This window comes from Telmatherina bonti (assembly GCF_933228915.1).
Source record: "Telmatherina bonti genome assembly, chromosome: 8".
Classification (NCBI taxonomy): Eukaryota; Metazoa; Chordata; class Actinopteri; order Atheriniformes; family Telmatherinidae; genus Telmatherina; species Telmatherina bonti.
The window spans coordinates 24932594-24959126 of record NC_136626.1 but is presented as its reverse complement, the minus strand read 5'-3'; the positions used below and the strand labels follow the sequence as shown (position 1 = coordinate 24959126).

The window sequence follows — 26533 nt, the reverse complement described above, 5'->3', positions numbered from 1 at the left end:
GAAACCTGATTGTTTTTACATTTGCATTCGTTAACTGATTAATTGGTCATTATTGCAACTTATTAAGTGAAATTGTGCCCTTACAGGCGCAAAAAGGGAAAAAAATAACTAATTGGTTTTTTAAATGCTACATCCTTTCATATTATTATTGATTTGTGTTTTTGTTATATTTGTATTTTATTTTCAATATATCTAAATGTATATTTATTTTATATAATTGCTATGATCAGAATAACCTTTACTGATTAAAAAAAATTGACTATAAAAATACATAAATAAAATAAAATAAAATGACCCTCAACGAGAAAAGAGACTTCCGCTGTGCAGGGTTTTGAACACAATAAAATAGTTTGATGAGTCTATGCATAATTTGATAATCATCACCATTTGTATTTAATAGTGTATAACAACATTTGAGGTTTTTCAATGAAAACTTGTGACTGGAATTTTATGAATATCATCAAGTAACTTTTATTTGGTTTGCCTACCAGAAAATACGTATTTAAAATAACTATTTAATACCTTTTATACACAATAAATGAATGAGACATCATTACAAAAGGACCCATTCTGAAACCAGTGGCTTCTGGTAAACTTACTGATGCTCTCTTTTTATGGGTTTGTTTGGATGTACATTATTTCTAACGGCATTAATGAAACCTAAAAGTTGAAGTAAAACCAAACCTATCTGTCTAAGAGTAAAATGACAAATGAAAAACAAGTTTATTTTAATGCAAAAAAGAGATTTTATTTCTTGCAACTGATTATACTATACGGTCATTGTAATAAAAATCTTTAGATCAGAAAAATATTCACAAACAAAAAAAATTAACATCTGACTTGAATTTTTTTTTTTTTTTTTTTTTTTTTTAAAGACATTTAAAAGCAAAACAGAACAATTAAACATAAAGAACAGAATATAATACAGCGTGGCACAGCCCAGTGGTGGAATGTGTTGAACGGATCTCAATGGCTTAACACTTTTTTATTTTTTATTTTTTGTAAAATAGGAATGTTGTACTCAGGCTCGGTCATGTTCAGTTCCTTCATGATCCCTATGCAGGGAATATATTGGTCATTTAACGACTGGTGACGTCTGCATTTCGTTCATTACGCAACCAAAAACTGAACTGCGTTCAAATTAACTTGATTTTTTCTTTTTTCTTTTAGTGTGTTGTTTCTACTTTTCACATATATCGCTCTAGTCCTGACGCAAAGTTGGCTTGTCTCATGTAGCTGTTATTGTAGGAGTTCATGGGGCCTGACAGGCCCAGTAGCTGCTCCGTATGCTCGGCGCAAGAGCTGGTGCGCAGGGTCGGCAGAGACAGCCGGTTCCCCGGACAGTACACTTGAGAGTTTCCCGGGGAGAACCCGGACTGGCTCATGGAGGGCAGGTTTGGAGGAGAGACCGAAGTAGAATATGGATATCCGGCAGTCAGGTTGGATGGCAGATTCCCGCTGTTTCTGCTCAGCATGTTCACTGAGGGGTTGACAGTCTGGCTCTGAAAACACGCAGATGGGTCGGGGCCGGTTACCGAGCAGCTGGAGGTCATTGTGCCGGGATCACCGGCGCCCAGTCCCAGTGTTTGAGGGTTGAGCTCTCCAACAGGGCCGCTCTGTACCACCGTCTGCTGACTGATGATGTTGTCAATGCTGAACATGCGAGGTTGTCCTTGGCCGACCCCTGCGGGATTCTGGTAATGATGCAGCACTGCGGGATGCGGGGACGTGGCCGCGAGCTGAGAACCATAACCTGACCCTAACCCTGCGTAAAGCGTGTTGGGGTACGATGGCCTGCCCATTGGTGTCGGGGTAAAGGCGCTGGAGCTCTGCATGTAGCCGGGATAGGTGCTCACATCTGTGCGCTTAAATCTTTTCCTTCTCCTCAAAAAACTTCCGTTATCAAACATGTCCTCTGCTGCGGGGTCCAGCGTCCAGTAGTTGCCTTTACCTGGTCTGCCGGGCTCCCTGGGTATCTTCACAAAGCAGTCGTTAAGGGTCAGGTTGTGGCGGATTGAGTTTTGCCACTTCTTTGAATTCTCCCTATAAAACGGAAAACGCTCCATAATGAACTTATAAATTCCTCCCAAGGTGAGCTTCCTCTCGGGGGAGTTGGCAATAGCCATCGCGATGAGAGCAATGTAGCTGTAGGGAGGTTTCCCCCTCTGGACAGGCCTCTTCCTGCGGCGGCTGCCTGTGGGCAGGTGCTCCTCAGTCTGGCCCAGAGCGGATCCATCCTCCGTGCTGGGACTGCCTCCCCGGGGCTCGGATTTAATCAAAATACTCTCCTTGGACCGGGCCTGCAGCATCAGTGGCGGCGGAGGAAGCGGTGAGTCTAGGCTGACATTTGGAGACATGACAACAGGACTTGCCTCTGCAGGCGAGTGTTCTGCGGTCATGTTGCACATGCCAGGGAAGTAGGAGTAATTTGCCAGATTCATAAAAGAAACAATGTAGAAATCTTGTTTGCGTCGAAACGATCAGATGGAGAAAATGCCCAAAGGAGAGGTTTCCTTGTTTTTACCTCTGACTACCTCCTTGCTGTAGTAAAAAAAAAAAAAAAATTAGCCCTTTCTTCTGCCCTGCTGTATGGGGTGGTGTGTGTCAGTCCAGGTGAGAGGAAGGCGTTGACAGTTTTATAAGAAGGGCAGGAGTGACGCCACTGGGCAGACAGTGACGACTGAGGCAGGAGGACTCGCAACCCACCCACCCAAAAACGAAACTGTAACTATTTCTTTTTGAGGGAGATGGAAACTTTTTTTTTTGTTTTGCATCACTGTTTAGTTCATCTAATAGTCCCAATGTTGTGTTTATTTATCTGGACAAAACTTCTACACCTCCAAACAATAAAGTCCTTCCACTGATTTGTGATGTTCTCAATTCAATACTGGCTCTTCACTTGTTTTTTAAAAGCAGTTTGACACTGATCCCTTCTCTGTGTCTGTATCTCTGCTGTTCTCTGGCTTGTCTTTGACAGCCGTCTGTATACCCAGGGCAGAAACAACACTCACAGAGTTGCGCCATGCAACTCCAAACCCAACAGCCAATCCACCAATTGAAAAATAATAACAAGCCACTAAAAACAAGCAATTGAGCTATCAAAGCGTTTGGGGATGAAAAGTAAATATCCCTTCATTTCATTTCCATTTTTACAGAGTGATAATCAAACAGCTCTCTTGGCAGAGAGGAGACATGTTATTTTATGGATTTTGAAGTAAAAACACTATTGTGCACACAGTTGGTATGCCGACAATGCCCTTTAAGCACCAGCAAGTGATAGTGTTCTCATGATTTTTTTTGGCAAACAGATTGCTACTTAACAGTTTAGTTAATTGTGATTGGTTTTTCACATGGTGATATAATCAGTGATCTCTGACTGAGACTCTAAATGATGCATAGACATGGGATCATTTTATGGCATGTAGGTCAGAGGGAAACCTAAGTAAAGTAGTGCAATCCAAACAGGTGTATTGCACACAATCCACAAATAATACACAGAATGTTTCTTTATATATTAGCATATTTGCTTTTGACATTTTTTTAAAACAACTGTTTTCATGATCTTCATCAACTGCACAACAAATAATATGTTTGTTGATGTGGATACGGAAACAGCACTGAGCAACGTGAAAATATGGATTAGATAAAGTATTCCATACTGGGTCTTCCTTAAGTTAAACCTATTACATGTTATCATTTTTTTTAAATATAAGTTTATCAGTGTGTGTGTGTGTGTGTGTGTGTGTGTGTGTCCCAGTGGAGTTATATATATGTATGTTTTATAAATTAATAATTACAATGTATTTATTTGTTCGGCTATGTCGACCACAGCCAAAGGAAAGTTATTCTTTCTTCTTTAATGAGAAGGAGATTAATGAGAAGAATTCTAGCTTTATTCAATCTTTTAAATGATGATATATTTATATGACGCTTAAAGGCATCATTAGAGAGTTTGGTAATTGATGGTATCTGTCTGCCTGAGGACTGCGTCCACTTTGATAGTTTATTAGCTCTGTTTCATGAGGGAAATCATTAGGAACCCATTTTTATTTACAATGTTTGCCCGGAACATCCAAGAATACACCTGTGGGACAGAGAACAAAAATAATAACAACAAAGAGAGATTTCTTTTGACCAGAAAATTACATTTTTGTAACTTAAGAGGTTCTTTAGTTTCATCTGTCATGGATATAATATATTTGCACATTGATCAACTGGGAGCTAGTTGGCCTTGCATTGACACTGTCATACCACTTTTTTAATGTGTGATAAAACTAATATGTCTTGGTTCAACATTATAGGTACTAGTATTGTTAACAAAGACACGGATGGAAATTGCAAATCTGTTTGTTTACATCATCTATAATGCCTTTAAATTTTTATGTAAAGCACTTTGAACAGTCTTACATGAAAGGTGAAACTCAAATAAACTTACCTTGCCTTGTTTTTGTTCTGGATCAGTGACTCACAGAAAATCTGTTAAGCAGTTTTACAACAATGAGAGAGTTCTGCTCTGCTTACCTGCTGGATGGATGGATGGATGGATGGATGGATGGATGAATGGATGGATGGATGGATGGATGAATGGATGGATGAATGGATGGATGGATGGGTGGACTTCCAAAGAAAAACAAATTAAGGACTTAGGGGTTCAAATGAAATGAAATTGTAATGTTTCTTCAACCACTGCTAATGAATGAAGAAGAGTAGACTGAATATTTGATCAGGAGGGTTGTGAGTGGACAGGATCTTTTAAGGCTGTAGTCCAGACATTGACAGATATTTTTTTTTAAATGTCATTTTAAAGTGGAGACAAACTTTTAATGTTTCATCCAACTGATCATCATTACAAAATGATTATTATAATGATAAAAGCATACTACTACTACTACTACTACTACTACTACTGCTTTTTCAGTTCAGTTCAGCTTTATTTATATAGTGCCACTTCACAACAATGTTGTCACAGGACACTTTATATACACATCATTTCAATCCAGTTCATACATAGCCTATAATAGAAACCAACTGATTGCATCGAATGATGACTTCGATCCAATCCCCCATCCTGAGCATGCACAAGGCGGCAGTGGGAAGGAAAAAACTCCCTTTTAAAAGGAAGAAAACCTCCAGTAGAACCCGACTCAAGGAGGGCAGTCATCTGCCTCGATCATTATTATTATCATCATTATCATCATCATCATCATTGTTATTAATAAAAATAAATAAAATAAAAAAAATAATAATCATAATAATGGTCATATGATTATTATTAATAATAATAATAATAATAATAATAATAATAGCCTTGGAAAGTTATTAATCATCAAGATGCCTGTTTCACCATCATCTGCTCAGCACGCAGCAGCTGGCAATCCCCCCTTCCCACAGATGACTGGAACCCTTCCCCACCCAGCCACTCAGACATCACTAAGCCCCACTAGCTACTCACAGCCAGTGGCTAACAGCTTCAGACAGGCGTGGGAGCAGGGATGTATCCAAGCAGGATCTGCCCTCAGAGCTGCCAGGTCAGGCAGGACAAACAGGGGCTCAGGCCAGGAAACGAGGCCCTCTGCCTCGGGGCCTGCGGCCTCTTGCTAATCCCCTTCCCAAACCACCCCACCACCCTGTCAGAGCTTCCCAACACCTCTCTGCACCTATTTGCTACGTAGTCACGTGAATGCACCAGACACTGTACAGAGTACACACTCGCACACTAATGCGCACATCTTTCTGTGTGATGAAATCTTTACTAAGACCTGCTGGCTGAGATCTGTAGGACAGTGACTTCAGCAAACTAACATATAACTGTGACTTCAGTTAATGATTATTTGTGTGTGTGTGTGTGTGTGTGTGTGTGTGTGTGTGTGTGTGTGTGTGTGTGTGTGTGTGTGAGTGTGTACAATTTTATCAGCAACTGCAATTTTCAAGTCCTTGCCAAAATCATCACGAATTCCCCGAATACAAAGACAACATCTAACACTGTTTGAAAATTTTATTCTCTTTTCAAGAAGTATATGCTTATTAATATTTTGATATCAACAACATATTTTTAAAAGGCTGGATTAATGGTATGTTTGTCAATGTGCTGTAGCCCCTCTTTTAACAACACACTGAGGGTTTGGTAACTGAGAAGACCATTCACTGCCCTCCCAGAGGAGAAACATTTTTCTATTCTTGCTGGATAGTGAGTTTCTGCTTTTTCGCAGTTTGGGACTTACTTTGGAATAATTAGGATGTCTTAACACACAGTAGTTTTATTAGGTGAGAAGTCTGGACTGCAGGTAGGTGGGTTTAAGCAGCTGGATTGTACAGAGCCTTTGCTATTATTATTAGTGCAGAATGAAGTTTGGCATGGTGTTGCAGAAATAAAAACATCCTTTCCTGAAAATTTGTTTGCATGTTTTGCTCCATAACCCTTTCTGGCCCACATGAATGGAAATTTCATTAAAGCTGCCAATGAAATGTGCACTCTTGTTTTGTCAGAGAAACTTATTTTTATCCGTATTCTGATTTCAGGTTTGATTGTTCAGGTACTCTTCAGACCATTTTATTTATTTTCATTATTATTATTATTATTATTATTGGTAAAATATTAACCCCTTGATAATCCTGCAATCATGCAGGAACACTGAAAACAGCCTGCCTGTTGTTCACTGGAATCTGAAGGGTTTATCCTGTATTTTGCAGAGTGACAAACTGTATTCGCTGGTAATGCTTGTTGAGATTTTCCAACGCCTATGGGACAATACTCATTACACAATTTTGTCTGTTTTGTCTGAGCCAAAGATATGAGCTCTCTGTTTGCAACCTGTCCTTTTTATGTGGCAAGATGTTTCAGAATTCTCTCAGCTTGAAATTGATTACCATATTGTCACTGACTATACAAAGCCTTTCACAACCTCTTACAGTGATCATGCTCTTGTCATTTTCACTTGTAAAAAGTTATTCTCACACGTTTTCTAGTATTATTTTTCACAGAGAGAAGCTGCTAAATGTCACTGTTATGTTTATTAAGTATTGGGTCATTCTCCACCACCCAAGGTTGTGGGAATTTCTAGATACATGCTAATAAAATAGTAACGCTCAACCAACCTGACATTGTGATCACTGATAAGCAGCAGAACAAAGTCATTGGGATCAATAGGCAACTTTAATTCCAAACAATGGAAGCATCAGACATAAAAAACATGAGAAATTGGAGAATTACAGAAGGGCTCAAAAAGGAAGGAAGTTTAGAGCAACAGTAATGCCCATGGTCATCAGAGCATTGAGCCCAGTACTGGGTAGCTCCAGCAGATACCTTAGAAATAAGACCAGAAGGGAGCAATAAGAAACAGTTAAAAAACTGTGCAGGACCTTCAAGCTCAAGGCCTTTGCTGGGAGACCAAAATATTAAAAAATGTACAACCACTCACCCCACCCAGGGTGAAGGGACAATAAATGTTTAAAATGATACTTTTTTGTGTGCTTGACTGTCAAATAAATACACTCAATTGTCACACGCAACATTTTTAGCTCATAAATGAAACAACAAAAGAAAAGAAAAAAGAGAACTTCAACTCTTCGGTCTTCATTGGATCTCAAGAGTTTAGATTATTTTCCTGGAAAGCCAGCACTGTAGAGCAGCACAATATATCAATTATCAACAGACAGGCAGCAGGTTGGTAAAGCACGAATGTGTTTAACTTTTTTAAAGTTTTTCCTCTACATAAAGAAAGGATAGTTGGAGTTTTTCTAATGTAAGAATGAACCTGTTGAGACAGAAATACAAAAAGATTCACAAAGTTGAAATGAGTCCATGCATTCAAAACAGTCACAAATGAAATTTCTTCTGTTTCTCTGTACATAATCACCTAAATTTCATTTCCCATGTTAGCGACACATGTTCTCTTTTGATTTTTTTTTATGAAATCCTGAGAGGTATGGAGGGTGAGAGGAACAGACGAAGTTGCTGAGTAAACACTTGGAATCCATTCATTCGCAATGTGGCTCCAGGGGATGGGCAGGAGGGGGGGGCATGAGAAAACGAGGGAGAATGAAAGGGAGAGACACAGAAAGAGAGGGAGACACATGAGAGAGCGCACAACCTTTTTCTTGCTCAAGCTCATCAAGTACGGGCCAGGGCTCCTGAAAACGCAGGGATTACCAGGGTACTGGGGCTGTGCTGGTCTGGGCCGCTTCTGCTCACTCCTGCACTACACGCTACACTGCCCTGCTAAAGCACTTTGTATATGGTTCTCACACACACACACACACACACACACACACACAGACCCCCCCCCCCCCCCCCCCCCCCCCCCCCTCCTCCACACACACTCGCACACACACACTCACAAAACCAATCAGGGTTGCTTACAAGCTGCTCATTTCTCCATTTCTCATTTAGAAAAATTCATTTGTCTCATAGATAAAGTCAAAGACACAAAAATCTTCTCTAACAGCAACTATTTTAAGCCTGTAAGTTGTTTTAAATATCAGCTGGACAAGTGAACAGCAGCCACTTTCTGACACCGACTTCTTCCTCACTCTGCTACATAAACCTCTTGACCCTTCAAGAAATGTTACTGACATCCTTCTGCCCCCAAGACACCAGAAAATCCCTTAGCGTTCAACACTGCAACCAGGAAAGTGGCAAGATGCATCCACAAGATTTAACACAATTCATAGATCAAATCCTGTTAAGATAATCTCTGTAATTAAACAGTTAGGACGTGAACAACAAAATGGGACCATGAGGTGGAGCCCATTTTGCTTGAAGGTGTCCTTTGGAAGGGTCTACAATATGTTAACCATCAATAAAAAATGGAGATTAATGAGAAGGAGATTAATGAGAAGAATTCTAGCTTTATTCAATCTTTTAAATGATGATATATTTATATGACGCTTAAAGGCATCATTAGAGAGTTTGGTAATTGATGGTATCTGTCTGCCTGAGGACTGCGTCCACTTTGATAGTTTATTAGCTCTGTTTCATGAGGGAAATCATTAGGAACCCATTTTTATTTACAATATATTTTACAAGATATTTACAAGATATTTTTTTTAAAATGTCATTTTAAAGTGGAGACAAACTTTTAATGTTTCATCCAACTGATCATCATTACAAAATGATTATTATAATGATAAAAGCATACTACTACTACTACTACTACTACTACTACTGCTTTTTCAGTTCAGTTCAGCTTTATTTATATAGTGCCACTTCACAACAATGTTGTCACAGGACACTTTATATACACATCATTTCAATCCAGTTCATACATAGCCTATAATAGAAACCAACTGATTGAATCGAATGATGACTTCGATCCAATCCCCCCATCCTGAGCATGCACAAGGCGGCAGTGGGAAGGAAAAAACTCCCTTTTAAAAGGAAGAAAACCTCCAGTAGAACCCGACTCAAGGAGGGCAGTCATCTGCCTCGATCATTATTATTATCATCATTATCATCATCATCATCATTGTTATTAATAAAAAAAATAAAATAAAAAAAATAATAATCATAATAATGGTCATATGATTATTAATAATAATAATAATAATAATAATAATAATAATAATAATAATAATAATAATAATAATAATAATAATAATAATAGCCTTGCGATGGACTGGCGAGCTGTCCAGGGTGTACCCTGTCTTTCACCCTAAGACTGCTGGGATAGGCTCCAGCTTCCCTGCGACCCTGAATTGGATTAAGCGGTTGGGAAAATAAATGAATTAATAATAATAATAATTATTATTATTATTATTATTAATAATAATAATAATAATAATAATAACACAACTTTTCAAACCGTTTTGATGAGACAAAAAAACAAGCAGTAGGGCAGTCATCTGGTCATTAAGGAGAGAGCATACAAAGCCCTAATACTTCACAGCCAACACAGAAAGGCTGCATGGCACCTACAAAGTTCCTGTCTCACCAGTTAGCCCTTTTAAAGCTGCTATCTATTGGAAGGCCATTGAGTCAAGTGTAAACAGTGGGAATTATACACCCAACGGTCCTGCAGAGCAGAGCTGGACAAATCGCATCTGTTCCAGGTAGAAGAAAATACACTATACAGTATGAATGGGAGAAACTGAACCCACATAAATTACACTGTTAAATCAATGAACCATTTGAAAATAGATGAGCATATACAGAACACGTTTAGGAGAAACAACTATCTTACATACACACAACTACAGACAGGACATTTTAATGGAAGCCAGACATAATAAATGCAGCAAGAACTGCTTGTTGGCTTTACTGTTATAGTCTGTGTGTTTGAAGCATTCCTGATGCACTATGTGGACCCGACTGCCAGACTGGATGATGAGTAACAGCTTCCCAAAAAGAAAAGAGGGGCACAGCTGCCTTGTGTTTGTGTGTCTGTGTATGATCATGTGAGCTTGTGTTAGCCGCTTGGAATATAATTTTCTATTAATTTCTTTAAAAAACAAAAAAAAAAGTTTGTCATCTGTCGGAATTGGCAGAGTGGAGTATCAGTGAGGTCACAGTGACATGAGTAAATCCTTCAGTAGACGTCAGAGTTTCGAAGCGGAGAGAAGGAAAAGAGAGGTGGGCTCAAAAAAGAGACAAGGAGACTCATTCAGATACTCAGTGACTTCTTGTGATGCCGTCTTTCAACATGTAATTCTCTCTTTTACTTGAGCCTCTCAGCCTGAACCAAAATTTTGAATTTTACTTTAGAAAATAGAAAAAGGAAGTAAATTTACCAACATAATATTTATGTTATTACAGCTTAAATCCAAAAGTTTCGATAGTTCATTACACCTCTGCCAACAGTGCTTCTTGTCCATCTCAAAGCAGCCATTGGTCCTGGCATTGCCTGGTGGTGAGAGATGGACAGAGGCATGCAGTCAGCCTCGGGGTTTTATTACTCTAAGAGGGGAGAGAGAGCCATGATAAGACCCGGCCTTTACACAGACTGATAATGTAGGGTAAGGCTAAGGATGTCTCTCACACACACACACAAATACAGGACACATGCACAAATGTAGCACGTCAAGCCCAAATGGTCAACCTTCTTCACAAAAATTCATTAAAGTGAAAGGTCAGAATATAACTAGTTCCAAAACCTGGATGTCATCCAGTAGATGAACAATATTTATAGAATTACAAATAATGAAGCCAACATTACATTTATTGTTGGGTTTTATCACATGTGATGCAGACAGAAGAAAACGGTGAATATTTTTATCGTTTACACCTGTATTAAGAGTTTCTGTATCACTTGTAAGGTTTAGATACCCACTAAATGGTTTTATCTTGCTGTGTCTGCAGTGGAGTATGACAGGAGTTGCAAACCAGTGTTTACCATCCAGTACCACACCTACTTACTTCCTATTGTCCTTCCAATTGTCAGAGACTAGCTTAGACAGGTGGGATCAGCATCCATTATGCTCTCTAAGACACGTGCACACAAGCTGCCACTAAACTGCTCATAAGTGACCTCACTAAGTAGATAGTCACATACAAGATGAAGACACACACATGCAGGTACATGCATCAAGTTTTGATCCTCTCTTTGACCAACCATTCCATGCTCCAGTTAAGTGTGCCCAGAAAATGTATATACAAATGGTGAATCTCATTGTGGTGCATCTCTGTCTGCAAGGAGGAACTCTGTCTATTGCTTCATCTTACACATAAAAATGAAAGGAAAGTCATTATTGCTGTTCCTGAATATCAGTTCTGTTTAATGTACACAAATGTATAAATGTGTATTTCTTCAGAGCTTAACTTGATCACATCATCATCTTGTGCACACTGAGAGTGAATATCATTACACCCATCTGGTTAGCAAATTTTCAAGGTTAGCAGAACAATAAGGAATAGACCTATCCCATATGTGGAACATCTCACAACACAAACAGTTTGTTGCCAACAGGTAGTATTTAAACAGTAAAAAAAAAAAAAAAACAGTACTACTTTGTGAAAGTAGACAGAGCAACCTTGTCTCTGCCCAATTAAAACTGGGCACTTCATGTTGCAGCTTTCACACTGTCAGAACCACCAATTAATAAACATATTAAGACACTGAAGTCCAAAATTAAATCTCTTCTGGCAACTACTCTACCAAATTCAGCAATGGTTCCAGTCAACTACATACATTCAGTCTTTAATAAAAGCTGATTGAATGAAGAAAAACAAAAGGCATAAAGACAGCATCACACACACAGAACCACACACAAAACTGAAAAAGTTCTGTTTTTCAAAGTCATCCATGCATTTTGTACATATACACACATACTACACATCCACATACATTAAACACACATTTTGTTTGTATAAAGACTGACATATCAACTTTTTTCTGCAGCAGTGGCCTTGGGAAGAACATATTCAGCTTATTAAAGACTAAAAATCATTTTTAAGATCAGGCTGGGGAAATGAAGAGGCGAACAGTGCACTTCATCACAATCTATACAATCCAGAACCAAGAGGAACATCACAGCATCACTATGGTAGGCAGAACCCGACACTTGCACAAATACCAAAAACCATGTGGCCTCTGATTTCATCATACGTTCTGTGAACTGTAGGAGGGTACAGCTGGTTTGTGGACATGTTTGCTTTCGGATGGCTGGACAGCTTCCCACTGTCCTCACCATCATGGAGAAAGCATAGAGTTGGACTGGGCTTTAGATCAAATGGAGGAAAGGATTTCAACCCAGTGGAAAATAAACAAGATCAATGAATCCTCATTGGCAAAAAAAGAGGGAGACGTTTTTTCCACAATACAAATGCAGGCTTTGGCAGCACACTGCCAAATATACTTTAAATAATAGGGAAAAGAAGGGGTAACACAGCAGCTAACTGAGTGTGCTTTGTCATGATGGTAACCAGAATGTTATCCAATTTCGTGGGTGACTTAGCTTCTATAGTGATGGGTGTGGCTATTATGTGCAGCATCATGGACTGCTTTTCTAACAAGTTTGTGAAAAGTGCTTTATTAATAAAATTTGATTTGATTAGCATAGACGTGTTTGTCATTAGTCTCTCCGATGCTAATGCATACTGATGGGTAGATGATGCCTTGTGAAACGTGTCAGCACATTACCCAAACTGTACTGATACTGCATCAGTACTGTGTTGCTCAATATTGACACCTGCTGGTAATTAAACCACATTGCAGCCAACCTTGTTGAGAAACTCAACTGACAGAGTGAATATGATTAAGTTATTGTATATTTCAATATATTTCCATCTAAGTTTGAAATTTCTTAAAATATGTAGTCAATAAATAATGTGAACGTGTGTCATAATATGAAAATGTTGTGAATGAGGCAAGGAGGGTTTTTTCTTTACATTCATAAATCTTTATTCAATAAAATAACTTTATACTATGTTCTAGCATTCAGGCGATTACTTTTATTTTATTTTATACAAGTTCCCCAGCTTTGGAGGACACCCACTCACATGGCACTGATGATGCTGGTGTGCACAAAAACTGTAGGGATAGCCGGATGACGTTTGGGTGGGCTTGCTTTTATTCTGCCAATATTGTAAAGGATCCTGTGGTATTGGAAGATTGGCCTCTGTCAGGTAACTGAACCTCAGTTATAGAAGTGGTTGTGGCGTTGGTGGTCTGCCTGCTGACTTCTTCATCCAGCTGCCTCCACAGGTTCTTTAAAAAACAGACATTTTGCTTTGAGACATCACTCACAAATAGGTACATTATTTGCATGCAAATAAATGCACAAAAAAATGGATAAAGCCAAATCACATGCCTCAAAGCAGGTGCTATCGGTTGTGAAGAAGGTCTAAGTTGTGGTTTGGTAGATATATGCCCAATTACAGCTGCACACTCCAGTTTCAGTCTATTTGGAGGAACAACAAAACTGGAGTGACTTAAATCTGGGGCCCAGAAGTGTTGACGGGGTAATTACTCCAGACTGGAATCAGTGTCTGTGACTCATCCCTTAAGGTGTTCGACAGTCTGACAAGTAAACCAAAAGAAGATCATTATATTTTAATCAAATAGTAAATGAATATATCAAATATTTTTGTAGACATTTTTTATACAAACCTTCCTATGATGGCTTAAGGACCTGAAGCAGTTCTCTGGATCCCTCACTCTCAACAATGCAGAGTGGTTGACCTTGATGATGAAGCTATGGTCTGCCTGGTCCAACGCCTGCTTTCTGGAAGCTTGGTGGTCAGAAATGAAATAATACAAATTATGTATTCATCACTAATAAAGTGACCATGGGGACGTTGTGAAATGTCTGTTTACCCGTGTTGATCCCCGGTGTCTTTGTGACCTCATTCTAATAATGCTCTGCTCTATAAGGCCTTAACACTGAAGACGTGCTTTTATTTCTAATGATTGCTCGGTTTCACATGTGCAACATTTAACCTGCAGAAAACAACAACAACAAAAAAAAAACAACTTATTTGCTGATATGAGATCAAAATGGTCCCACACGACGGACACTTTTCCTTTCTTGCTCCATGTCACATTGGCTCGAAAAGCAGAACTGTAATACAGAGGACCTCAGTGATTCTGTGGCGCATTGAGTTGACAGACCTGCTTCTTTTTAACACAATTTGGCGCGTCGGTGACAGGCGACACATCAGCTGCATCGGTCACGTGACATTTTCTTAAAGCGATAAGCGCACCGACTCGCTGTTTCGCTCTGAGTGCCACACATGCGCAAACCACATCAGAACCACGGACGTGCTCGACATTAAAATGATTGCCCAAGTACAATTAAGTAATCACCTTCTCATTTTCTAGCACCAGTCACTCAGTAAGGCGTATCAATAATCAGACCAGTAAGTGGCTTCGGAATAGATGTTTTCTCCTGCGACACAGAGGATGCCGCCGCCGGGTGCGCGATAGTCTTAATTTTGGCCCTTCTCATGCGCCACATTAAGTAGGCGTAAACGCGGGCAGCTTTCAAACCATCATGGCGTCGAGAAGAGAAAACTTCGAGCCAAGTACTTCTAACAATGCCCCAACCGACCCAAAAAGGTTTTTTTTTTTCTTTTGGTTAATTGTTTATAAATTAGTTTTGGATAATTTGCAAACTAATGTTATGGTTAAGTAAGTGAAATTAGATAGTTAAAAAAAAAAAGAAAAAGCTGGAGCCAAGTTGTTTTAGACCGCACCACATCCCGATCGTCTATAAGCTTAAAGTTCACAGCTAGAAACAGATGTTATGTAATAGTTTATTAATCTATTTAATGTACTCACCGTTATATTGATGTGAATTCACTGAGGCTAAACACAGCATTATTCCTTTACTTAGGAGTTAGATCACAGTTCAAGCAATGAGATCAGCTTGGAGTGACTAGAATTAGTTTCTACATTGACCGCTGCTTCTTATGTCCACAGTTCAAAAAGAGGCAGTACCGCCAATAAAGCCAACAACAGCGGCACTGGAAAGAAACCTTTTAAATGTAAGTAATTCAATCATTTCAACACAGATAACAGGTTTTAATGGTCCTGCGTTTTCAAGACATAATTCATTGTAATCCAAATCCTAATGACTTCTATTTCCATCGGAAGACATCGACATTTTACCGAACACTATGAATGTTCAGCAAATATTTTTCTAAAGATTTCTTAATAAATGCTGAAACACTTATTTTGACATTTGCTTTTTTGTTTTACTTTATAATATACCATAGACTAATTAAATGGTTTGCCTCCAAAATAAATTAAAGTTTTTAACCTCGATTCCAAATTAGTTTAATAAATACAACAAATTAATCAAACTGACTTCATACATTTTTAAAATATACTAATTTCTTTTCTTCTTTTAGCTAGTGGTACAATTGTCAAGTCTCGATACCTACAAGCAGCTGAGAAAACATCTCTTTCAAAGGTAATGCCAATTACAACTTATTTTCGACCTATAATCAGCATTGAGCCATTTTATCCTCTGTGTCACTGTTACCTATTTTTAAAGTCATTGCTTCACCATCTACATTTACAGAGTAACTCACAGAACAATGAGTCAATTGCTGGGCCTTTTCGACCTTGCTCACCTAAATCCACTGGCACTAAGGCAAAGGTTGTTGCTTCTCCTAGACGCTCATTGGCCCCACAGGCACTTGCAAAGTGTAAGTACTTCTCCCGATGACTACTTTTAATTTGTGTTAAATGAGTATATTTTGCATTTTGTTGTTGTGCTGACAATGCAGAATATCCATAATCATATCAATTAAACCAAACTTAATAGATGCTATGCATTTTTTAATAACATTAAAATTTACTTAGTAGTGCTATTTTCCTTGCAGCAATAATGTTGTCTGAACCTGATCCAACACTTCTTGGGAAAAGTGTTTTGCAATCCACGTTCTCAGATGGTCATGGTTTTCGACCAGATTTTGATATTTCAGCGATTAAAGGTAAACTAGACAAAACAATTTAAATAGTGTTATTTTCAAAGTAGATTGCACACTAACGTTTCTATTTCAATGTGCTTCTCCAAGATGAAATGGTGACAGAAAATGCAGCGGAGCCAAGAAATCCTGAGGTTGAGAAGGAGATGGTTGAGATGCAAACATTTTTATTGACCTACCTCACTGCAAAGGTTTGATGATTTAACAGTGTGTCTGGTGTTTACTGTAAATCTCTTTTAATGTATTGTCTACATTCCATTAGTATACTTTGACATGACTGTTGTGTATCAGGAAAAAGATGTGTGTATTTGTGGGGGTTTTTTTTTTATATTTTACTTTAGATGGAGCATAACACAGCTAAATTGAAAACTGAGGCAGAGATGAGGCTCTTGCAATTATTGGAAGAAGAGGAGATGCTGCATAATGAGGTTAAAGAAAAGAAACGCCATTATCTTCTGGCAGAGAGGAAACGATTGCTGAATGAACGGTTGGATTTGCAGGTCAGGTCACCCTCTCTTTAAGAAATTGTCTTACATTGTGTACAAATTTAATCAATATTCAGTTTTTTAACTTGTTTGCAGTCATTAGCATGAAAGGTAAAAATGTCATAAAATATACATAATTAATTTATCACCAACAAATGTGAACACCAGCATAAAGCTTTTGGAGTTTGCAGGCTAGGAGCACTCAGCTTGTTATAAACACAATAGTGAGAGGCAAAGATGTTTGTAGAGAAGCAACTGTTAGGCCTTTTGATCAGGTATCACAAACCATTTGGAGCCAGAAAGATGATTTAAAAGTGAAAAGGGTATAATCTTTCTCAGGAATGGACATCCCAGCAAGTTCATCACAAGTACAGACCATGCAGTGCTGCAAAAACTCAAGAGCTCCATGTCAGACTCTACAGCAGGGATCCTGAATCCTGGTCCTCAAGGCCCATTGTCCTGCAGGTTTTCCTAGAGTCCCTGCAGGAAAACACCAGATTCAGACTAGCTCTGCATACGTTTGCTAAATACACATTGGTTTGAATCAGGTGTGTTTCAGCTGGGATGCTTGGATAACCTGCACAACACCGATCCTTGAGGACCTGGATTGAGGAACCTGCTTTACAGACCTTACTTAGCATGTAAAATATTAAAATCGATGGCTGGACAACGAAACAAAAGCCTGAGTAAGTATGGCATCTTGAACATGTGCCAGAAGTAAACCTCTTGTCTCTAAAAAGAACTTGGCAGCACAGTTTAGATTTGGAAAGCTCAGTCTGAAGAAAACACAAGACTTCTGGAGCAATCTCCATCTACACATGACATGGGCAAGTCTGAACTAAATTAGTCTAGAATCAAATACAAGGCCATTTGTCAGCTTGGCAGGAAATGGGTATGCAGCAGCAGAACAATGGGCCTCATTCACCAACAGTCCTTCCACATACATTTGTTAACTCCTACTTACAAACAAATATTGTGGCGCTTATCAGTACTTTCCAATCCATTCCCATTTATTTTGGGTCAGAACAAATCCTGTGACTACTCTCAAACACGGGAGAGCTGAAATCAGCATTTGCTTTTGTCTCTTAGTTCCCAACAGTTCATATTGTCTTTGAAATTAATCAGTTGTTTTAGAAGTTTCTTGTGAGAAGACAGACATAACTTGATTTCTTTACTTTTATGTTTCAGCAACCTCCTGTAGCCTTTGCTGTCTTCTGTTCAGTTCATTAAAGGGGCTCTATTATGCTATTTCTAGTTTTCTGAGCTTTCTACAGTGTTATAGTGTTGAATACTGATCCGACATATGTGCAGCGCTGTTTATCACCTAAACACGTTTGAGTTTTCCAGCACTCTCTATGGTTGGTTTCCATGGCAATGAAAACAATTGGTTTTAGAGAGGGGTTTTTTCTACTTCAGAATTTTAGTGACATCACAGGGGAGGGACTCAGTGACTGCACAACCAAGAGAAGACAACCATTCACGAGAAAAAAGCCAAACCCATCTTCACTTGTCAGCATAACTACTCCTAGCAGTTGACCAATCCGACACAGCTCGCAGCCAGGGAATAAGGCGGCGCTTTCTTTGTTTATTGTTTCTGGCAGAGTTTGATCTGAGAGCATTGATACAAAATGAATGAAGGGGTTTGTGAAAAATGCTCGGTTTTTTTTTTTTTTTTTCCCTTCTGGACTTGCATATTTATATAAATTAGACTAAAATGTGCTTAATATGGCCTCTTCAAATACAATTAAAAAGTTAGTTAAAATTTAGTCAAATTTTAATTTGGAAACACTTTTTGTAAATTAAAGTATTTTGTCCTTTTTCCACGCAACAATTCAACCTAGTTTTTATCCATATTTTTGGTGATGTAGTGTAGTTATGTCATGTGTTGTTGTCCATTGGAGGTTGTATTTTCTATACGATTTCATTTTACATCCCAGTGCTACCACTAAGAACTGAATGAGAATGTGTTTAGTTTTCATTTTAAATTTGTTTTTACTGTAACTGTATACAGTGTTTTTTTTTTTTTTTGTTTTTGTTTTTTTTTTTAAGATTGCCCAAATGTGCAATTGACATGCAGCTTAAATTATTTTTCTTCAGATTGAAATACTGACTCCTCTGTCAGAGGCTGCTGGGCAGTTCACAAAGGATTATAAGAATTTCGCAGCAGCTGTTGACACAACCCGGCATGATTTACCTGTCAAGAATTTCTACATTGATGGGGACGGCAAAGAATTTTTGGGTAATTACTACATTGTAAACTAAGAATAAGTTAAGCACATTACTTTTATGGAATGTTTATTCTCATTTGTACGTGACTTAATGATGGCTGTCCTTTTGAAGGTAATCAATGTTTTGATCAAATTGTCCTCAACAACATTAAATAGTTACCTCAGACATTTGTAGTTGTGCAGATTCTTACCCATGGAATTCTGATCTGTTTTATTAATTTATTTACTTTTGCACTAATCCAAAATGTCTGACTTTTCAGAAACTGATGATGCATGTTTGATAACCAGATTTTATTTTCTTGTTTAGATAAGGCAGAGTCTTGCCTGAAGGAAACTGAGAAACTGTTGCTTGAATGCACACAAGGAGACCATGAAGACAACAGCACATCTTTAGAGTGTCTTAGGGACATGAAAATAACATCAAAAGCTATCAGCCAACAACTGTCTGGGTAGGTACATGGAAAAACAAAATGCTGTTCAAACATTTCCCTTGTCACCTATTTGATGGTGGCTTTATTATTAGAACCTTTTTCCTCTTTTTGCACAATGTAAATACTTGCTATATTTTAGATTTTAAGTTATTCAACCAATAACTTGTACATTTTTGTTTTTAGCCAGTAGTTTGCAAAAGGGATAATAATGCCATGGTTTTAAAGTTTTGTTCTTTTTTTTTTCTTGAGGTTTATAATAGGGGTCCTCAATAGGTCACTAGCCTCAAATTGGTTGAGAACTCTTATACCATACTTGAACCCTACTTAATATTTAGGGGACCATGAAAATGTATCCTCAAGTTGCATTTATATTAAATGATATTTTGTCTGTTTTATTTTGCCTTTAGAACATGTTCAGAGCTGCAAGAGCTGTCATCGTTGGTTTGTCGCCGTTCAGTCTACAATCAACAGGTTTTGGAGGAAGAAAAGCTCGGAAGTTCAAGAACCAGCGAGCTTTTCTGCCCCAAACAGGAATGTCATTAAAAAACAATAAATTAAAAAAGTCATGAAGCATGTCATGTGCAGTACATGCATCTTACACCTTGACCCATACTAATTGTTTCTCTTGCTGCTGTTTATTTATTCATGCATTCCTCTGTCCATCAATCTGTTCATCTAATCATTGAATTTTTTTTTCCTTCTTAGCCTCCATTGTCTTGGGTAGTGTGATATGGAGAAGCAGATTGCCTATATTCTGTGTGTTTGTGTGTGTGTTTTTTACACTTAAGTCTAATAAAGTGCTGAAAAAAGGGCAACATCTCTATGTGCATCCATGACATTTCTGTTTGCAAAAGTTATTTGCATCTTTTATTAAAAGTTGTGTCCATGCTAAACATTATTGCTTATTTTAGTGTTTTAAATGTATTACAACTCAAATTAGCCTATATGGTCTATAGTAGTCCCACAGCAAAGGGAGACTGGTAGAATTGGTCTGTGCAGGTCATTTATCAAGGAAAGCAGAAAATCGCCTGGTGTGGTATGCTTTCTACACGTTGCCTGGCACTAATGAGCTAAAAAACCTACAAAATAACATCTGCTTCTTGGCACTATCTCACCAAGTGAGCCAATTCAAAATAGAGAACTAAACAACTAAAAATTACCTAAGGACAGATGTGTCTTGATGAAAAGATTTTTTTTTTCTTTCCATTTTTTAAAATATTTTCTTTGTAAACATTTATTTTTTTAACATATAAATTAAAGCAAATGTTAAATTCATTTTAACCCTTCAGGCCTCACAAAATTTCTGATCTGGATTCATGTGTAATATTTTTGTTGCTTCTATATATGATTTACCTGCTTTTGTTATTGTTTTGATATCGAGAATAATTGCATTTATTTAGTGACTGTATTTTTAAATTAAAAAAAAACAACCTAAAATTAAATGTCCTCTAAAGTTGCTTTTTTTTCAAATTTTTTAGGAGCATCAAGAAAACTAAAAATGATATTTTGCATAATTAGACATTTTGTTTTGCCACAGTCGTGAAACAAAACAGAAGTGTTCCGGATGTGACGTTTTTCCAAAACACGAATGGGTCATTTTGATTGGATGGAAGGATGGAAGGAAAGTGACGACAAACCCATTTAGAACAACCAATGAACCACAGACGAGGTACTAGTCGCACGTGAGTATGAAAAATATAGCATTACTATGCTAGATACATACTTATGCCTTTTTAAAAGAGGAAGAAAGTAATTCACGTTTTGAATACCTACTTGTGATGTCAAAGCTACGTAGGAGTTTTGAGGTTGCTTCGAGATCATGGAAGCTAACTGTTGTTAGCTTGGTGGCTGGCAAGGTATATTTTCTTGAAGCTGACATCCCAGAAAGCTGTTTTACAGAACCTTGATAACAAATAGTTCCCGGTTGTTCTGGCAGAGAATAACCTTGTTTTGTTTCACAAAAGCAGTGACACATATTTTACCCTGGAGTTTAATTCTATTCAGCTGTCCTGTCCCATTCCAGGCTAACAGTGATATTTAATTAAGCTGTTTTTCCTCTTCATGCCCAGTCTGAAATGGATCATACCATCTTGCTTTTCCGAAAAGCCACATACATGCGTGTTACCTTTTTCCAAGTGCACCTGCAGATCGTTCGGTCCAAAGATCCAGTAAAACACTGAACAGACCTTGTATAGACTATGATTTTCTTCCGACATAAAATATGGTCCTTCCGTGGAGTCGACACTTGGTAATGCAGGTCAAGGTTTCCACAGCCACTGTGTTTAAAAGAAGAGTGAGAGGAATTGGTACTCAAGGGTATCGTTTACAGATGTCAGCCCATTGCACTGGCACAAAACAAAACAAAAAAAAAGACAACAATAGGAAGTTAAAGGGTACCCTTAACACACCTGCTCATACTAAAATCTAGTTATACAGTTTAAGCATTGAAACCAGGAGGTCTCAAAGCAGGTAAATGAGAAACAAAAACCTTTTGGTCATGATTTGCACTTCTCCAATGAGACCACCTTCAAGGTAATAGAATTATATTCTGATGGGGTCCGTGAATGAAGGCTTCTTTTAAAAGGAGCTCTCCATTGAATCAGTAGATAAGATACTGATATGATTGTAGCTTAGAGGACATGAAATTGATACAATTGGTACAACGGTGCATAGCTCAAAAATAATGATGGCGATTAAAAAGAAGGCAAGTAAAATGTTGGATTTTATTGCATCTAAATCCAGAAAGTTTAAATGAACTTTTTGTAATTGTATTTCGTATATATGGATCCAATAAGAGAGGGGACTGTTTGTGTCACTGCATTTTGGAGTGTGGATTTGTTAAAAATCAACCCACATAGAGAATTACTAATAAAACTGTATTAATTAACAGGTTTCACTCTCAGAAGAGTGGTGCACCTTCAAGAGGACAGTGTAGACAGAGGAACAAAGAGCGATGTCGAAGCGAAAGCAAACCCCAAGTGAGAGAGACGGACGAAGATGAGCAGAGGCTTCAGCAGCAGTTACAGGAAACTGTGCCCAAAGGGACCTGTCAAACCATGTGCCCTACTAAAGAACTGCAGAACCGGGAGGCCCAGAAACGCCTTCACCGTTTTGAAATGGTGCCAGGGACAGAGAAAGATCGGAGGCCAAGGGGAGATCCTTTGCGAGCAGTAAAAGAGTATTCTAGACCAGCTGCTGGGAAAGATGCCACCAACCCCACTGACCTCAGACCACCATCTGTGTTGCTGAAAACTGTCTGTTACCTTGTTGATGACATTTTAGCTTCCCATAATCTGCATCCATGGACAGAGGCAAGTATTGGGGGGGGGGGTTCATTTATTCTGTAATAACACTAATAAGAAGAAGAATGCAACTTTATCAACATGAGTATTTGGAAATGAAAGTTGTAATCATTGTCAAGTCAAAACTTTTAAAACATGCTTGTTAAATTTATCCTTGTCTTCCAGGTGTATAACTTTGTCTTTGATCGGCTGCGTAGTGTGAAGCAGGATATGATCATTCAGAGGATGTCTGGATTGGACTGTGTAGCTATTTTAGAGCGGACAGTTCGTTTCCTCATCTATGCTTCTTATCGTCTTTGTGGTGAGCCCTTGCAGCTGTATGACCCATGCATAAACGACACGCACCTACAAGAATACCTGAGCTGGTTGTTGGATTGCTATGCAACTGGAACAGAAGCATATCCCAACCAGGAAGAGTTCCAGGCACTTGGCTTGCTGTACAACTTGGGTTGGTAGCTTTCTTTAATACTTATAGCAAAGTTCATGCATATCAGAAAATCTCGTTGCATTTAGTGATGAAATAAGATCTACTGAAGACAGTTATCAGGATCATTTTGATGAATAGCACTAGAAAGAAATCGAGTGAGAAAGGTCTGTGGACATTGCTGAATGTGGATGAAACTACAGAATAAGATGAGATGGAATGTATAATTAAGAGTCGTAGCGTTATCTTGTTTCATAATCTGCATGCTAAAAGAAAGGCTTCATTGGTAAAGAGCAGTGACACCAAATCAGGTAGGTTAGAAAGGTGCAAAACATAGTCAGTCTTTGACTTTGAAGTCATAAGAACAGTGATTCCACACAGCAATGGAAAAGTGGCAGAAATTATCAGCAACAGGTGAACAATTATTGATAGTTAACAAACATGTCAAGGCTGCAACAACATATTAGTAAAAAGTTCTAGTAATTGTCTAGGGTATATTGTGTGTGTGTGTGTGTGTATTTTATTTTATCTTATCAAAGAATTACACTTGTACAAAAATGGTGATGCTTGCAACATTAAATCTTATGTTTACTCTGCAGGTTCACCTCGTGCCACACAGCACATTATGCAACTCGCAGAACCCCTCCGCAGCACTCCTTCAATCTCACTCGCTCTTTCACTCAACCAAGCTTTTCTGGAGAGGAACCCTGTACGTTTGTTCCGTTTGGCTCAGAGGCTGAACTTTCTACAGACCTGTGCCCTGCACCGTCATCTGGTGGCATGCCGAAGCAATCTGCTGCTGATTTACAGCCACGGATACAGCAGCCGTAACTGCCGCTTTCCTCTCAACAGGCTGGCTCAACTTTTATCCTTAGATGCAGCACTCACCACTCAACTGTGCAAGGAGTATGGCTTGGAGGTTAATAAAGACAGTCAAGTGATTTTTTCCAAAGCTGCTTTCACTGAGCCAGAACAAGGCAGATTGCACTGTAAGTTGTATCATAGCATAGTGTCTGAGAAACAGAGAGATCTTACCATTGAGAACATCATTCATGGCTGTGCATGAGCTTGATTCTGTGTTATACTTTGTACTAATAGGCAAAGAGATTTTGTTGCACAGAGATCCTAAGGATATAATTTAGTTTTTTTTTTAAAATTTTGTTTAAGATGCATAGAAAATCCTGCTCAAGGGGACATTGACATATAAACCAGGAAAGTTGGGGATGAAACCAGCTTATTTAAGGTTATGGTCAATCAGTCTACCTCTTTATTTGGGCTGTGGACAGTTGTAATCTATTACTTCTTTCTGGGATGTCCGCACAACTCCATGTTCAATTCCTGAAATACGTTGAGTTTAGTCCAGTCCAGAGTTTCAACATAAACATTGGTGCTCTGAAAAACTTTAAGCTGTGAAATGCTTTTTATATTGTTTTCAACCCTGGTCAAATTGAGTATGTTTATGTCTCTGTTCAGTATTTTATTAAAACTACAGAAACTTTATTGCGCTGCACAGTTAATTTATTTGAATGAATGCAATATTAGATCAAACATATATGGAATCATATGTAAGCATTTCAACAGTTCAGAAAACAGCTGCTCGTGTTACAATTGCATCTGTGTCTATTTGCCACTTGAGGGCAGTCTAAGCCTTCAGCGCACACCTGAAGTAAACAAGAAAGATTCCTGTGGCAACAGCTTTACTTTCGCACATGGTTCGACTTTACAATACAATATTTCAAAATACAAAAGGAGGTAATTAACAGTTCAAATTGCCAGCTTAAGAAGTAGAAAAGGGGAAACGTAAGTACTTTGAGTGTGCCCTTTCTTGCAGTGCTCTTCTGTCACGGTCCCTCAGCAGAGCGAGAAGAGGACGCACCAACCTGATAGAAGCGCAGTCTGGCTCTGATCGCCTCTCCGCTCGCTTTCGTTGTAAGGACAAACAACCGACCGACTTGAGATCGTAAGGCACTGCCGGAGAAGCGCGTTTGCGCTGAGTTTAAAGGGACAAACCTTTTTTCTTTTACATTTCCCGCTGAAGTGGGAGGACATCAGCAAATTGTAATGCTGAAATATGAGCGAACGGAACCGGGGCGTGTGAAGCCACATGGGAAAGGACTGGTCGTGTTCTCTGGACTGTAAACATAGTTTTGTTTTGTTTTTTCTTATTCTTCTTCATTTTAGTAGAGAGGGATGATTATAACAACTTTGGGCCTGAGCAAAGTTCTGCAAACCTATTACTCCAACCAACCTAAATCCTAAATGGATTGGTAGACGGAGAGGACTGTAGACAGAGGCTGCTGCATTTCAGTTTTATTTTCATCAGACTAAGTAGAGTCCACCTCATTGAGAGGGGAGACAACATATCCAGAAGTAGCTTGCTTACTGAAACCAAAATGTTGCTGTTTTCTTTAACAGTTTTGAGTTTTTGGTGGACCTTTTTCATCTGCAACGTGGGCACAAGTTGCGCGCAGGAAAGACAGTGAGTAGCCTGTGTTGCATGTGGTTTCTTTCAAGAAGTGTGCTTCATAGTGGGCTACTGTAAGTGTAACTATTTCTTTTCAATTACGAAATAAAAGGACAAACATTTTGTCATCATAATAACCTTTTGCAAAGTAGGCAGTCTTAAAGAATCTTGTTTGGAAACATATGAGTATTTAATAACATTGCGCATATTGGCAGTGTTTCAACAGCTTCTCATTTATTTAGGCTGTCGTATTTGCAGGCTTCATTCACAATTGTGTATGAAGAGTCGCACAGTGATACATTGAGACGCTGCACTGCTGATTTTGTTGCGGTAGCCTGCTCAAGCATGTGCTGTGATAATGACAAATATAAATAGATAAATTCCTGGCCTTGTCCGTAGCCAAGGCACATTGAAGTCATCTGTCAGCTGCTTCAGTGATTAAAGTAAACCATGATTATAGATATTGCAGATCCTTCACAGGGAATGTTAAGAGTGCATATTCACGTATCAATTAAATTTGAATTAATAATAGTATATTGTTTGTCAATTACTAAACAACTTTACTAATGGAGAAGTTTGCAAAACAAGAAGGCTGAGAACATGAAACCATATAACCGACTGGTGAAGGTTTCACCTACAAAGGGGAATGCAAATCCCTGTTAGGCATTAAACAGCTCTCAAATCTCAGGGGGCAAACTTTAGGCAAAAGCAATGAGATCTTGAGTGCAGTGAGCCATGTGACTGAAATAAGCACAGTGTCTAATCCAGACTCATCCAAGAGCTAGTTAAAGTCACTGCAGATCAAACAAACAGGGTCAGTTTCCTCGTATTAT

General features: G+C 38.5%; 4 protein-coding genes across 4 annotated transcripts in view; 3 read left to right on the top strand and 1 right to left on the bottom strand.

The window, feature by feature from the left end:
• Positions 1–1187: 1187 nt before the first annotated feature.
• foxe3 (forkhead box E3) lies at positions 1188–2441 on the bottom strand (the record flags this gene model as incomplete). The annotated part of the gene is made up of 1 exon (XM_079244618.1): positions 1188–2441. The coding sequence occupies one exon, from the start codon at positions 2439–2441 to the stop codon at positions 1188–1190; it is 1254 nt and encodes a 417-aa protein (XP_079100744.1).
• A 3051-nt stretch (positions 2442–5492) lies between these two features.
• haus8 (HAUS augmin like complex subunit 8) lies at positions 5493–20053 on the top strand (the record flags this gene model as incomplete). Its single annotated transcript, XM_079245651.1, has 10 exons — positions 5493–5668; positions 15354–15418; positions 15785–15846; positions 15958–16084; positions 16262–16372; positions 16457–16557; positions 16708–16866; positions 18949–19090; positions 19387–19528; positions 19918–20053. 10 exons carry the CDS (start codon positions 5493–5495, stop codon positions 20051–20053), a joined length of 1221 nt encoding a protein of 406 aa, XP_079101777.1.
• A 1110-nt stretch (positions 20054–21163) lies between these two features.
• On the top strand, positions 21164–24318 carry sac3d1 (SAC3 domain containing 1; the record flags this gene model as incomplete). The annotated part of the gene is made up of 4 exons (XM_079245650.1): positions 21164–21192; positions 22401–22821; positions 22978–23260; positions 23836–24318. 4 exons carry the CDS (start codon positions 21164–21166, stop codon positions 24300–24302), a joined length of 1200 nt encoding a protein of 399 aa, XP_079101776.1. The 3' UTR covers positions 24303–24318.
• Positions 24319–25042: 724 nt separating this feature from the next.
• The window catches only part of cpamd8 (C3 and PZP like alpha-2-macroglobulin domain containing 8), a 43796-nt gene continuing 42305 nt past the window's right edge, over positions 25043–26533 (top strand). Inside the window, exon 1 of the mRNA XM_079245130.1 lies at positions 25043–25715. Within this exon, the coding sequence (XP_079101256.1) occupies positions 25630–25715 (86 nt within the window). The 5' untranslated portion in view covers positions 25043–25629. The remainder of the gene's footprint in view (positions 25716–26533) is intronic.